This window comes from Prionailurus viverrinus, chromosome C1 (assembly GCF_022837055.1).
Source record: "Prionailurus viverrinus isolate Anna chromosome C1, UM_Priviv_1.0, whole genome shotgun sequence".
Lineage (NCBI taxonomy): Eukaryota > Metazoa > Chordata > Mammalia > Carnivora > Felidae > Prionailurus > Prionailurus viverrinus.
Genome location: NC_062568.1, coordinates 90,425,930 through 90,441,726, shown reverse-complemented (window position 1 = coordinate 90,441,726; position 15,797 = coordinate 90,425,930). Strand labels below are relative to the sequence as shown.

General features: G+C 41.6%; 1 protein-coding gene across 7 annotated transcripts in view; it reads right to left on the bottom strand.

Moving 5' to 3' along the window:
• ZRANB3 (zinc finger RANBP2-type containing 3) overlaps positions 1–15,797 on the bottom strand; it is a 311,003-nt gene that overhangs the window by 10,090 nt on the left and 285,116 nt on the right. For all 7 annotated transcript variants that reach the window (XM_047873303.1, XM_047873301.1, XM_047873302.1 and 4 more), the window contains 4 exons: positions 13,827–14,024; positions 9,809–9,900; positions 6,519–6,620; positions 5,195–5,337 (listed from right to left, as the gene is read on the bottom strand). In XM_047873303.1, coding sequence (XP_047729259.1) covers positions 5,195–5,337; positions 6,519–6,620; positions 9,809–9,900; positions 13,827–14,024 — 535 coding nt within the window. The remainder of the gene's footprint in view (positions 1–5,194; positions 5,338–6,518; positions 6,621–9,808; positions 9,901–13,826; positions 14,025–15,797) is intronic.

Below are 15,797 nucleotides of genomic sequence, written 5' to 3'. Positions count from 1 at the left end.
CATCAAAGACGTCTTCAAGAATTCTTTCTTGGCCATCAGCTCCAAACCCCACCATCAACCCAAAACCCCACCAACAAATATGTCCATTAAAAACATCTCTGCTAATGGTGATATTTATCTCATTTTGGCTTTAAATTTACATTTCTCCTATTAAAAGTAAGAGTGACTCTCTTTTCATATATTTCCATTTCTACTGGTGTGTTGTTTTTAAAGCAAAAGAAAAAAGAACCAAAGTGAATTCTTTTAGAATTCTCTAACTTGCCCTTTTGGTTTTGAAACTTCCCAGGTTCCTCCATCCCCCAATTCTTCAACCATTTTATCTCCTTGACAAAAGCACTTTCACTAAAGTATTTCAGTGGATTCTAATGAACTCAAACACTTCCTAGCTTTGAGGGGCAAGGGGATACTAAGCCTTGCCTCAGGTATTATTCAATGTTTAAAAGCTTAGAATCCTAATTCAGTAAATTTAAAAGATGCTGAGAAATCTATTCAGAGATTTAAGAACTAAAAATAACCTTTCCTACAAGAGATTTAAGCACAAAATTCTGGAAACCACAAGAAATAGATCAATCAACCCCAAAGCAGGAAGTTGGCAGCTTTTCAAACATGGTTGTGAGTTACCAACATTTAATTTTCCACTGAGGTTTGCTAGGAAGTTGATGTAAGTATACCACCTCTCAAAAGGATTATGGTAAATCTCAGTTTTGAAAAACAGGGAAAGGTGAACGTTGTCTACTAATTAGTAATTCCCAGATGGGGATGGCAGTGGCGGATGGCAAGTTTTGCAATAGAAGTATGTTGGGAAGTGGCCCTCAACAGTGAAAACGGTGCTGGGTTCTGGGTTGCTGACCTGCTTTGGGGGTCAAAATAAATAGGTGGCATCCTAAACCTAACAGGGCTCCCAGAAAGGCAGGCCTACCTCTGACAAATGGGAACTCAGAAGCAGTGGCTGGTGGTCTTGGCTTCATTCACAATTAAGACTGAGCTATTCAAAAGCTAAGTGTAAACTCTGAGCTTGGTCGGGTCCTGTGCACTGGTGGAAGTCAATGCAGGATAATCTGGCTGGAGATATGGCCACTGCTTAAAATCAGTGTCTGTCTTTATTCTAAGGCCATTCCATTTTTTCATAGAAGAATCATCTAATTTTCTGCTAGGAAGTAAAATATGCCTCCTAGAATTCTAGAAGTGAAGAAAGGGGTCTGGGGAGTGCCGGTTTTCAATATAATGCCTCTCCCTTTATCTCCACTAAGCTTGGTGTTTCCAAGGCTGGTGTGTCTCTGGTTCAGTTTCTCTAGAAAGTAAACTGGTAGGACAGGGGGAGGTCAAGGCTGTGTCCAGTGTCCACCTGCTCCTCATACAGATTTCCAATCAGTGCTGCTGTGCAGCCCCATCTTTGACACTTGCTTTCAGAGAGAGACAGTTCCTCCAAGTCACTGAGACTTGCCGGGGTTCTCCACAAGAACCGGCAAGCTTGCCCAAAGTGCACTCCTCTGCAGGTGCACAGGCTTCATTTTCATGGCTCTGCGAAGTCCATTTCCCTGAAGTCTTCCCTCTCTTCCTCTCTCTGATCAGTGACCAAAGTGTCTAGATCTACCTCTTAACACCTCTCTTCATCTTCCTTCCTCCATTCCCATTGTTCCTGCCTTACTTAATGAAAGTGTTCAAGGGTGCCAGGCTGGCTCAGTCAGTAGAGAATGCAACTCTCGGGACTGTAAGTTTGAGCCCCATGTTGGGTGTAGAGATTACTTAAAAATAAAATCTTAAAAAAAAAAGCCTTCATCTTTCCCCCTAGCTCTACCATAGTAGTCTTTTAACTTGTGTAGAAGGCAGTATCTTTAACAACCTTTCTCTAGGATTCTTGTCTCTGGTATTCAGTCCATTACTCATCTAGGTAATGTTGTAAAGGGACTTTGCAGATATAATTAAGGTTACTCATCAGCTGACCTTAAGAAAGGAAGCAATTCCAAGCATGAGAAGGATTTGACATACCACTGCTGGCCTTGAGATGTAGAACCCATGTGTTACAACTAGAAAGAAGCCTCTAGAAGCTAAGGATGCCCCCCCCCCCATCCTTCCAGCTAGCAAGAAAATCCAAGTCCTATAATCACAAGGAACTAAATTCTGTCAACAACCCAAATGAACATGGAAATGGAGTCTTCCCAGACTATCAGTTAAGAGTCCATCCAGGTGACACCTTGAATTCAGTCTTACAAATTCCAGAGCAGAGAAACCAGTAGAGCCATCTCAGATTTCTGACTTATAGGACTGTGAGACAATACATGTCTGTTGCTTTCAGCTGCTAAGTTTGTGGTAATTTGTTAAGGCAACAATAGAAAAATAATGCACCTTGTCTCCCCACTTCAAGCCTGCTCTTTAAAAGAAAAAAAAAGTTTATTTCTGAGAGACAGAGAGAGAGAGAGAGGGAGAGAGAGAAGACAGGATCTGAACCAGGCTCTGTGCTGACATTAGAGAGTGCAATGCAGGGCTCAAACTCACGAATCATGGGATCAAGACCTGAGCTGAAGACAGATGCTTAACTGACTGAGCCACCTAGGTGCTCCTCAGGTCTGCTCTTTTTTTTTTTTTTTTTTAAACGTTTATTCATTTTTGAGAGGCAGAGAGAGGCAGAGTGCAAGTGGGGGAGGGGCAGAGAGAAAGGGAGACACAGAATCTGAAGAGGCTCCAGGCTCTGAGCTGTCAGCACAGAACCGATGTGGGGCTCAAACCACCAACCATGAGATCATGACCTAAGCCGAAGTCGGACGCTCAACTGACTGAGCCACTCAGAAGCTTGCAAGTCTGCTCTTCTGATCTCATCTCTCAAATGCTGCCAGAGCAAGCTCTTAAAAACACAAATCCGATTACTGACCATGCTGCTTAACACAAGTTTTAACTTTACTGTATCATCTACATAAAATGTTATAGATAATATCATGTGTCTGACTTTGGTTTGTATTGATTTCATGACTTTTGCTTTTATACCTGATTGGCTTTCTCAGGTAGTTCTTTAAGTGCCCATCCATGTCTGATGGGGAGGAAACAATGCGACATGTCTAGAAATGGCTGGAGTGGGTTGTAAATTCAGTTAAGAAGGAAACTATGGTAATGTAAAGAGAAGACCAGTACTTCAAATAAGATGGTGGCTATGACAATGAGAATATGGAGAGGGCCACAAGAAGTTCTGAGAAAAGTAACAGGCATCATGCTTTTTGTTACATACTGAGTGGGTATCTGTATGAGGGGTGTGTGCATGTGTGTGTATATATATATTATCAATGCACACATGTATTTTAAATGTATTTTTTATATAAAGTAATACACATTTGTGGGAACAATTTAAGCAGTACAGAAGAGTTTAGGTGAGTCTGAAACTGGCAGCTCATGGACAAATCGAACTAGTCAAAGGACCTTAATCGACTAATACAGCATTTTATTTTATTTTATTTTATTTTATTTCTTTTCTTTTCTTTCTTTTCTTTTCTTGTATTTTTTTTTTAACGTTTATTTATTTTTGAGACAGAGAGAGACAGAGCATGAATGGGGGGAGGGCCAGAGAGAGAGAGAGAGAGGGAGACACAGAATTCAAAGCAGGCTCCAGGCTCTGAGCTGTCAGCACAGAGCCCGACAACACGGGGCTCGAACTCACCAAATGCGAGATCATGACCCGAGCCAAAGTTGGACACTTAACCGACTGAGCCCCCCCAGGTGCCCCTGCAGCATTTTATTTTTTAATCTGAATTTGAATGACTTTAAATGGGTTATGCACTTTCCGATTTGCTATACTTCTACATCCTACCTCAACCTTTTCTGGTTTTACGCTTGATCTCATTTGTTCATATATGGTTCCTGCTTAGCTTTTAGTCATAGTAGTTTGTGATCCAGGCATAAAGTATAAAGTCCCTATCATCTCCACAAATCCCCTATCATATGGTCTAGAGCAAGATCCCTCAACAAGGGCACTAATGACATTTTGAAACAGATAATTGTTTAAGTGCAGTTCTTTTCACTGTAGGTTACTTAGCAGTGTCCCAGGCCTCCAGCCTCTAGATTCTCCCCATTTGTATCCCCTAATCCTAACAAACTAAAATGCTTCCTAACACTGCCACCCTGGGGGGTAAAACTGCCCCCAGCTAAGAACTACTGTCTTAGAGAAAACTCTGGTAAGGGTTTCTATGATACCCTTGCAGACACTTTCTATGTCCAAACAGCAATTACATATAGCTGTGTCTCCATTCTTTGTTATATTTATTGTTCCCCTTCATAATTTATCACAAGTACCACTCCTTATTCTCACCTATGAATATACCATAGGCCACATTTGGAAACAGCTGAAGAGAGTTTTCACTGTATAGAGTTACAAGTTGTTTGACTAACTGCACCCTCTCACATATCACGGATGGATGTTTTTCACCTGTGTGCATGGAAAAGGCTATAGACGGTAACTGATGGGATGTGAGGATGAAGGCAGATTATAGGTGTATGGAGATGGCAAGAGCTACAGGGGCTTCTGCCATGTGGCTGCTTGGTGAGGGGCTCTGAGATCTCTTCCCACGCGGGAGCTGGGCAACAGAACCCTTGACCGAGAATCATTCCTCCACACCGAGGGAAGAGTCTACAGGTGGTGGGGACTGAGCTCACACAAGGGGATACCTGAGTGGGGCAGAGAGGATTCTGATGCCAAGAAAGTAAGTGTACAGAGATTAGAAAGAAACCTGTAATGATAAAGGGCAAAATAATTACACAGACATGAGACACTAAACCTTTCCTTTTACTTTGCCCCCCACTGTAATCATCACCTCCCAGCCTTTGGGCGGGGGTGCGTCAACCAGAAGCAGCTTCCCTGCCGCATGGCACCCAGACCGGTGCCCTCTTCTACCAGGGGATGTCTTTCTGTTGTTCAATAGTGTCCCAGGCTTAATGGGCCACAGGACACACTGGCCTGTGACTCTGGCCTCTCTCCTGATGAGTGGGACTCATGGTGACCAATATCCTACAAACCTGATCTTTTTGAGCAGATTTGATCAGATTCACAAAACATCTAATTCTATTCCTATAAAATAAGCTACTGTTTTATGTATAATTTTCTCTTAACTCATCAGGATTTCATGAGTGGTTACATAAAATGTGTCAGACCCCCCTGTAGAAGTAACCGTGACAAAATAATATAATACAAAATAAAAAAGACAACGCATACCTTTTAGTACTGTTTTGTTTGGTTTGTTGCTTTGTGATCTCCTCCAAAGCAAGAATTGGGCTACAGAACAGCTGCCCACTTTTCCTGATTATCTTTTGCTTCATGGCAGTCAGACTACTCCATTCTCGAACAAACCTCAAAATCTGGCAGAAAATGAGATAATGAAAAGCTCTAATGGCTCACCAGGCATCTTCCTTTTAAAGTAAAGCCACTTATAACATTAGAAAACTGAGGTTTTATTATATCCTCCAAATAGGCTTCTGAATGTCACAATTTAAGGCTTTCTTCAGATTGATGCCGTCTTCCTATCTTTATTGTAAAATACTGATGGCCAGTTCTCTTTCAACCCAAAGGCTCCCTAAAGACACATTTCAGGAAGCCCCAGCGTATGTCCTTAATGCACATAGGGACCAACGGCAATAATGTGCCCAGTGCGACCGAAAGGGGCCCGGCTGTCAGAAGCACAAACCCAGCAGTGACCGAGGCAGAGCTGGTCGTGGGAGCGGGGGTCTTACAGCGGTGGCAGGTTTCAGTGCAACATCTGAGAACTGCCTTGTTACCCAACTACCTAAGTTATTACAGGAAAACAGCCACCAATAAATCTGGAACATTTTTTACCAGGGTCACTATTAATCTTACTTATTAGTCATTTATATGTAACTGGCCACTTTTTGTGAATCTGAGAACCAGGATGAAATGATACCAAAGAAAATAACTCACTGCTACCTTTTCCTTTAAGTCAAGTGCAGTGGACCCACAGGGAATGTTTGATTTCCACTCAAAGGGCAAACACAGAATCACTATTTTCTCCTAAAAAGTGGCACACTGCATGCTGTCAGCCCCTGCATGTGCTGATCCTTCCAAGCACTGAAGATAAATCGGCCACAGATCAGAATTAAGGCCTCCTGAGCAGGTGCTTGACTTACAGCTGTATGCTGGTGCTTCTGACGAAGCAGGAGTCACCCACCACGGCACCATCCCTGCTCTCAGAATTTGTCATTGTTAGAACTGTCAGAGATAAACGGAGACTCTGTCAGATATAGATATATAACGGTTGCTAATCCTGTGAAGGAGAAATCCAACAATGTGAGGATGACTCTATCCACAGAAACAGCAAGCCTAGGTGTGATCGCTCACTCAGGAAACCGATTTCACATTTCTTCTTAGCACCAAGGTAATTCAGAGGCAGTGCCTGGACCGATGACAACGTGCCCAGTGTGATCTGGCTCTGCGACAGGCCACAAGGTGCTTTCGTGAAACTCAGAATGGTCTTACAGTACTCAATACATTTTAACTGAAAACAAATGCAGAGGACTATTCTTACCAGGGAGCGATTGTGTTTCAGCTGAAAGCTTGCTGGTAAATCTTCCCAAAGGTCTAATTTTATATCCAAAGGAATGAAGTTACAGTTCATCTGGTTTCCATCCTGATTATAGATTAGGAAGGCATGATTAGTCCATTTTGTCTGTAGGCACTGCTGATTATTTTAAAAGTAAAGAATTATATGATGGCACAATATTCCCTGTATCCTACAAGATAAACTGGGGGGGGGGGCGTTCTGACAAGATTCCACCCACACACAGCTCCCCACAAGCATGCTGAGTGGAGAGAAGGGCCGGGCTCTCCAGTGCCCTCTGAATGCCTCCACTGCTTTCTCTCTAAGGGTAAAAAATACCATGGAGAGGGCTTAGTCAGTTAAACATGAGGTTTAAACATGAGTATTTCTTTTAAAAAGGGGAAGAAAAACCCCTGCATATGAAAATCTATTGTATCAACAACAGCTCGACTCCTATTCCAATTCTCTCAGCTAAAAAGAAAGTTATAGTTTCCACAATCACTTTGGAAAAAACACACAAAAAGTACTTAACACACTGATTCAAAGTTTAGACATGTAATGGTAACTCTGAACTCTGAATTAGACTTGGGGTTCTGGCCAAAACCCACAGCTCTGTAGAGGGATGCTGTTACTACAACATAGGATGCTAAACATCCGTTACTGATCTTCCTTTTAAGAGGTGTGCTTTTAGGCAGTGCGCTAGGGTTTTAATCCAGATTCCTACCTCCAGATTCACCTCAGCTCACCTCAGCTGTGAAAAGACCTGTTAATGTTCCCTCTGCTTAGTGTCTCATGTTTAGAAGATTACTTGAATAATATTTTATGGTAAAGGGACATATAGGCATGTAGCACAGTCATAAACATGCACTCGAGACTATTAAGAGAGATGTCAAAAGGTGAGGTGGCCCATGTGACACAGGGTGGGTGCTGGAGACAGAAGAAGGTCAGCGAGGCTGTCACTGCAGGACTTTGCAGTTTCTCTCCTGTCTCCACCCAAAGAGGGGAAAAACACTGATCAGGTGTTCCATGATGCAGAGTTTCCACTCTACAGAACAGAAAGTTTAAGGAGTTTAAGGGCTTCTGAATTCCAGTGTTTTATTCTGCCTGGTGTCTGCCTTTTGGTTTCTTGACCTTCCATCCCTTCTGGGGACCAGTTCTGTGTTATCCTCGTGTGATGGTCTGAGAAGCATGGCCGGGAGCTCTCCCCACACCGGGGCAAAGGGGCCTCAGTCACTGGGACTTGCCTCCAGAGGAGCAGGGGGTGCTTAGGTGCTCCCTCCACGCTCAGAGGTTCCACATGGTGGGCAGGGGTCCAAGCCTTAAAGAGGAGCCCTATTCACTCCCTGGCTTCATTCCTGGTGTCTCTCTCTTGGCTGCGGTCCCACGACAGAGGCTGCGTGAAGCTTCTGGAATTCACGATCCTACTCATCTAATATTCTAGCAATCCCTTCTAATTATTACTTAGCACTGGAGATTGTTACATGGCCTGCCATCTCTGTATATCTGTTGGGTTTAGTATAAAACCTGTAACCTAAGTAATCTTGAAAAAGGCATTCTTTTGATAGGCTGGCCCATGAATTGAGAAAGGTACAACTATTATTTTATTATACTTAAATGGTTAGAAATTTGATACTGTAGACCAAACGGAAGTATTCGTAATCTCAGCAAGTATTTCCTCAAATACTCACACTAGTTTACCTAAGCCAAAGATTCTCACAGGGACCCTGAGATCACTTCAGGGTATCCACAAAGGCAAACTGTCTTCATAAGAAAAGTAAAACAATATTTGCCCTTTTCACCCCCATTCTGTCACAAATGTATGGTGAAGTTTCCCCGGGATAGGCAGAGATGAGAATCCCAATGTCTTCTATTAAGACCCTAGAGAAACTGCTAAAAATGTAAAACAATGCCAACTCTCCTCACTAAATGTTATCTTTGTTTCAGAAAATATAATGATGTTTCATAAAAATAAGCTATTGACATGAATATCAATAATGGGTTTATTATTACTACCCTTAATTAATAAATATTTTAAGTGTTTCCACTCTAATTTCAAGTGTAGTAAATGTCAATGGATATAACCCACATAAACAAAAGCTCCTTGGGGTTCTCGACAACTTTTAAAAGTACCAAGAGGTCCTGAGACTGAAAAGCTTGAGTACCACTAACCTAGGGCATGGCATGAATCAGAGCAATCATATTTTTAAAGCTTCCTAGAATCTACTCAACATAGATGGGCAGAGCCCGGCTTCTGCAAAGATGCTGCTGCTGCTACAAATGATTTGTGAAGGACAGAACTTTGTCTCTTTTGAAGTATAGTTGACACACGATGTTACATCAATTTCAGGTGTGCAACATGGCGATTTGACAAGTCTATACATCATGCTGTGCTCACCAATCACTTCCTGCCCTTTTGGCTAAGATCTAGTATGCTGTGTTCACCACAAGTGCAGCTAGTGTCTGTCACCACACAGCACTATCACTACAGTCATAGTGACTGTATTCCCTGTGCTGTACCTTCCATCCCTGTGACTTATTCATTCCATAGCTGGAAGCCTGTACCTCCCAGTCCTCTTCACCCGCTTTGCCATCCCCCATCCTTCTCCCCTCAGGCAACCACCAGTTTGTTCTCTGATTTATGGGTCTGTTTTTGCTTTGTTTTTTCCTTTGTTTTGTTTTTTAAGATTCCACATGTAAATGAAATCATGCGGTATCTCTTTCTCTGACTTATTTCACTTAGCATTACATGCTCTAGGTCCATCCATGTTGTTGCAAATGGCAAGATCTCATTCTTTTTTATGGCTGCATAGTATGCCCTTGTGTAGATGTGGTGTACGTGCGTGTGTGTGTGTGTGTGTGTGTGTGTGTGTGTGTGTACCAAACCTAGCAGCTAACTCTTACTGAGAGTTCCTTATGGCTAGGCACAGCGCTAAGTGATTTATAGGAATTAGCTTATGTTACCCTTGTAACAACTCCTTTCCATGTTTTCCAGTTGCAAAAACTGAGGCACAGAGTAGTTAAGTAATGTGTTCAAGATCCCATACTCAGTAACAGATGTGATTTGAGGCAATTCAGCCCTGAAGTCTGTGCTTTTAACTACTATGCTGTTTTGCCTTTCACTGTCTTTAGATTTAACAAAGAAATTTTCGAATTAGCTTTAAGGAGGAAAAGAACTCGATGCCTATCTCATTGTTAATAACAGTAAATGTATCCACTGAAAAATGAAAAAAAGGAAGGCTTCTGTACGTTTTAAGCTGTAGAATCCCCATGATGCTTACCTTAGTATAGAGGTGAATCCGGTCAGTATTCTTACTTGCACAGAACATTAAGGTATCGTACACTGGCAAACTGTCTGGGATCTTCAACTGTTCTAATAAAGAAGATAAAAAAGAACCTGAAGGCTTACCTCCTCTCTATCCAAAATAGCTTATTTTAATCTTCTGTGGGTTAGAATGGAAGAGCTATATAAAATATATCATCATATTTTACAAAGGACACATGTCTGGGCTTGAAATAAAAATACCATGATAGGCCATCTAAGACCATACTGGCCTATATGGGAACCAGTTGCTTTGTACTTTTGCTAATGACCCCACAAGAGAGAAACAAATCCACAATTAGCTGAGAAGACAGGAGTTAGGTATGAGGGAGAATTTCCTGCCACCAAGAGTTGTTATTAGTCTTAAGAAGTCTAGAATCTAGACATTTTGCTAGAGTGGTTTTGAGACAGAAGGAGCACCATTTTGGTTTGACAGCAATTCAGCTTTGTGAGAGGCTACCTGCATGCCAGATTCTCTACGGCCCGGTGCTTCACATTCACAAAAGAAGATGAATGTGCATGAGCTCTTTTTCTGATAATCTCCTTTTATTTATCACTTCTGGGTCTCACTGACCAATATATTCTGTAGAACAGGGTTATCAAAATGGATCTAAATAATTATAGTTAACACTTATCAAGTCCTTACAATGTGCCAGGCATTGTTCTAACTATATATCTTAACACCTCTCAGAAATAAGTAGTGCATTTTACAGAGGAGAAAACTGAGGCACATTAACTTGCCCAAGGTCATACAGCCAGTAAGAGGACTTACGGCCAGTCATGTGGCTACGGAGCCTGTGCCCTTAACCTCTGCCACAGTTCCTAAATGACTTTTATTATTATTATTATTATCATTAATTTTATTTTATTTTTCCCTCAATGACCTTTTATTTATTTTTTTTTTAATTTTTTTTTTCAACGTTTATTTATTTTTGGGACAGAGAGAGACAGAGCATGAACGGGGGAGGGGCAGAGAGAGAGGGAGACACAGAATCGGAAACAGGCTCCAGGCTCTGAGCCATCAGCCCAGAGCCCGACGCAGGGCTCGAACTCACAGACCGTGAGATCGTGACCTGGCTGAAGTCGGACGCTTAACCGACTGCGCCACCCAGGCGCCCCAACCTCAGTGACTTTTTAAAGTGTTTCCCCAGATCTGGAAGTCTATGCTTTGTCATTCTGCTTGGCAATGTCATCATATTTTAATTTTTCTACTCAAGGCACTGGTTACTTTACAAACTTGGAGTATTCCTGTATTTCATGAATTCAAAAATGTCCATTCTTCCCACACATTAACATCTCTGAAACTGGCACATCTTACAGGCCAATAAGTGTGGCATTTTACAATCATTGCTGGCCAGGTGGCAGATGTGAAGTCGCTGGCAAGACCCAAGCACGCGCGGGCTTAGTCGTGACTACTGTGGTGTTGTTACTTCAACACCACGCTTGAGTCAAGTGCCTTGTTGTTACTACATGAGTTGAGTTTAATTACTTCTAAAAGGTTTTCAAAATGCTTCTCTCTGATTTGGTATTGAAATGAGAAGCTATCATGTATATGAAAAAAATTTTAGATATAAAGCAGGAGAGAATACATTTGATATTTAAGGAAGTAAATATGTATCACTGGAGGAACAGCCAACATTTTTTATATTCTTGCAAATGAGTAAGCCAGTGCTTTATGGGACTTCAGAAAAGGAGATCCCTGCAGATAGCAGGCACTCTCTCACATCTGGATACTGCAATGTGCAAAAGGGCTGCCTATCACCTGCCAAGCACAGCAAATGAAGGCAGGAGAAACCGCCACATCCCTCAGGGCAAATGAAAGAAATAGCAAAGCAACAGAGGGAGCTATGACCTGGTCTGGGCTATCATTAAGATATTAAGTCATAGTTAATTAGATTTTCTTTCTTAATGTACATAAAACAAGTGCAATGTATAATCACTGCCTTCAGATCTTTTGAAGAACCATGGCTAATGCATTCATGTTTAAAGATCAGAAGTCATTCTTTGATAAAAAGTATTAGAGGATTGATTCTGAATCAGCTGATATTCTTGGTAACCAGAGGCTACATGGGGGAACGTCTTTCTCTTTTCATTGTTTCCCTGAAATGTAATTTAATGGCTTGGGACTACAGAGGACACATCTTGTGAAGACCCAGCCATCCTTCCAGATCCCTGGAGTTCCAGTTAGAACAAAACCTCAGTCCCCGCAAAGCACATACCACTCTAGTTCTAAGAGCTTATGTGGATTGAATGAACACTTCAACATAGTGTGCCTCCTTTTTCTTCTGTTTGTTTTTCATGGAAATCCATGTTAGCAGGGAGATGTGAAGCTTATTGCTTTTATGAAATTCTCAGCCCAGTGATCTGATAAGTAAAAAAAAAAAAAAAAAAAAAAACAAAACAAAACAAAAGGAAGGGGGCAGTATGGGGAAAAAGCTGGCATTGTCTGGAGTAGATGAGGCCAGTGGAATTTTCACTGGCAGACTTTCAAAAGGTCTAGCTGGTGATTTCTGAAAGGTATGTGTAAGTAGAGCTAACATATGCCTTCATCAATGGACCAATTTACAACTAACAAGCCAGAATATCCCTGCCACAGATGAAGAGACTCATGGCCCAGGAGGTGATAACAATTGCCAGTTGTTTGTTCTGGGTCTGATGTTTAGTCCAGTGAGCCACATGCTGTCCTACAACAAGAATATCATCAGCACTTGAGGCAAGACGTGCTGGAAGGAAAGAAGGAAACCAGAGTTATGAAAGAAATGCCCTGCCTCAGACCACACCTAAAGACTGTTAAAATTAACACACCTAAACCAGGGGCCATCCCAAGATATTCTCTGAGAAGACCCTGAGGAATCAGAGGGAAGGAAGGCTGAGGGAAGAAGACAGGAGGATGCCCTGAGCTCAGAAATTCTTAAATGAACTTTTCATTTTTAAGCTATGAATCTGATTCTGAATTGTATCTGTGTTTAACAGGAACTGATTTAGAAGAAAAAGTTCAACTGTCCATTCCCAGTTGCTTTGGGGTTGTTATAATGAGAACCTCAATCTGTGGGTTACTATGGTCACTAACTGATTAGCAACCCCAGGGGCACCTGGGTGTCTCGGTTGGTTAAGCATCTGACTCTTGATTTGGGCTCAGGTCCTGATCTCACATTTCATGAGACTGAGCCCTGTGTCAGGCTTGCACTGGGTATGGGGCCTGCTTGGGATTCTCTCTCTCCCTCCCTCTCTGCTCCTCCCCCGCTTAGGTTTTCTCTTTCTCTCTCAAAGTAAATAAATAAGCAAGCAAACAAACAAAAACAACAAAATGTTCCTACTAAAAAAAAAGAAAAGAAAAGAAAAGAACCCCAAAGTACCCACAAACTCTGGCCAGCTGGCCCGTAAAGATAGTGATGTCTGACATACGGGTTGGTAGGTGCCAACCATCATAGCTCTATGTAATGAGTGGAAGCAACCAAAAAGTAAATAAATCCAAACACTACATGGCTGGCTCCAAGTGTAGTCATGAGTCATACTGTCTTGACATTATGTGCCTTAAAAACATTTTCTTAAAAAAAAAAACCAAAACCCTACATTTAAAATATACCAATGAATTGTAGACATTTAAAAGAAATTTCATGTGCAAACGATCATTATCTGTCAAGTGGCTGTTAATAATCTGTCAATCTTTACTGTTTTGTCCAAAGAACCTCCTAAATACCAGAACCACTGCCTCTTGCGTGGACGGGCCTGGCCCGGATGAGGCTGGGCCACGGGCTGGGGGCAGCATGTGAAGCGACAGGTCGGCTTTGGTTTCTGTGTCGTATCTGAGTGCCCATAGCTCTGTTCCTCCAGCCATCTGCTGTTTAAGGATTGGTTCCAAATGGCTGTATTTTTAATATAAATGGGAATACAAAGACTCTGCAACATGGTAGTAGTCACAAATCTACTCACAGTATTCTCTAAGTGAGAACACTGGAAATGGAAATGAGACTTACCATCACCTGGCTGCGGTGTGAGTCCGTCCTCTCTCTCAATTTTCGCTATTTCTTCCTTGCTCTCAGCCAACGGTTTAGGTTCTGAGGGTGTAAGGCCTTGTTTTTCACAGTCAGAACTAGTCCCAGCTTTGTTGTATGTGTCTTTCTGAGGATCACCTTTCCCATTTTCATCTGTATCCTGGGTATCGCCAAGGCTATCTATTTGTAGAATTATGAAAATCAAACAACTTACACATAAATTTAGATACAATCGTTATTTACTCTAAGACCAGTTTTTAAAAAGTCATAGCTAGGTCTTATAAAAAGAAAGAAAGTGAACAATGTTTGTTCATTCTCTGGAGACATTTACTGGGACTCACTAAATGCCAAGTACAACTCCACGTGCTGGACAGACAGTGAGGAATGAGATGGACAGGTCCCTGCTTCCTAGAGATTCCATTTGAAGTGTCAGATAGAAATGAAGCCAGTAAGGGTTTTAGGCAAAGGAATATAACCATCTGGGTTTTTAAAGGATCACTCTGGCTGCTGTGTACTGAAGGGCCACGGGGAATCTAGCAGGGATGCCACTGAGGTCTGGGAGAGAAAATGGTGGCTTCCAGTAGGATGGTAGCAATAAAGAAAAAGTGGCCAGAATCAAGATACACTTTAGAAGTTATGCCAGCAAAACTTGACAAATCGAGTGTGGGAGGAGAGAGAGGAATCAAGGATGCTGCATCATGTAAGGATGATGAGGGAAGAGAAGATTTAGGTGTTAGGTGTGGTGGTGGTGAATCAAGAATTCCACCTTGGAAATATTAACCTTGAAGAACCTGTAAGACACCCAGGGTGGAGATGTTACATAGGCATGTGTATAAGCTACAGTTCAAGTGAGAGGAAGAAGTATGGGCCTATGAGCTGTAAGATGTCAAGTATAAGCTATGGATGTTAAGAACAAAGCACAAGAGGGGCACCTGGCTGGCTCAGTACAGCATGCGATTCTAGATCTTAGGGTTGTGAGTTCAAGCCCCACGTTGGGCATAGGGATTACTTAAAAAAAAAAAAAGCAGAAGAAAAGTGTTACTTATTGACAAATATTAGTGTTCAATATATACTATTGCCAAAATTTACCAAATGTAATGGAGACTGAATTAGCAACCTTTATAGGACTGTAATTTCCTAATATTGCTCCTTTAGTTTTTTGGATTCCACCATTTCCTCAAAGCATTGTATGGCAAACGCTGATTAAAAAATGTAGATGAATTCGGGGCACCTGAGTGGTGCAGCTGGTTAAGCATCCAACTTAGCTCAGGTCATAATCTCACATTTCATGAGCTCAAGCCCCACTTCAGACTCCACACTCTTTCCCTTTCTCTCTCTCTCCCTCTTTCTGTGCCCCTTGGGGGATTCTCTCTCCTTCCCTTTCTCTCTGCACCTCGCTCACTCACGCTCATTCTCTCAAAAAAAAAATTTACATCAATTAGAATTCTGCCTTTCAGTACTTTTGGGGGTCCTTCCACATCAAGGTTAGAAATCATTATGCCAAGTATAGTAATACTAATCTAATAATTACAACTTTTATATACAGTAGTATCACTGTTACTTAGAATATGTACTTCTGCACTTCAGACTTTAACAGTCACAAAAGGAGTTTCTTTAGGTTCCTTGAGAGTTATCTTATTAAACCATGGGTCTTGAAACTTTCACTGTTGATCTTGGTATCACAAAGAAAAATCAGAATATAAAACCCTATTAAACTGTGATTTTCGTTGCTAAATCACTCAACTTATACTTAATGTGAACTGACATTATTCTGTAGTCATGAGATACTTTATTTTTATGGCCTAGAGTAGTTGGAAATTGAATGAGATAATGCAGATTGTGAGAGAGATTATATGGAATAAGCTTGTGGTTCCAATTTAGTTCATAGACAACAGGTGTTGACGTTACAAATATAACCACCCAGATGGCAGACTTGTCATTTTTGTAGGAACA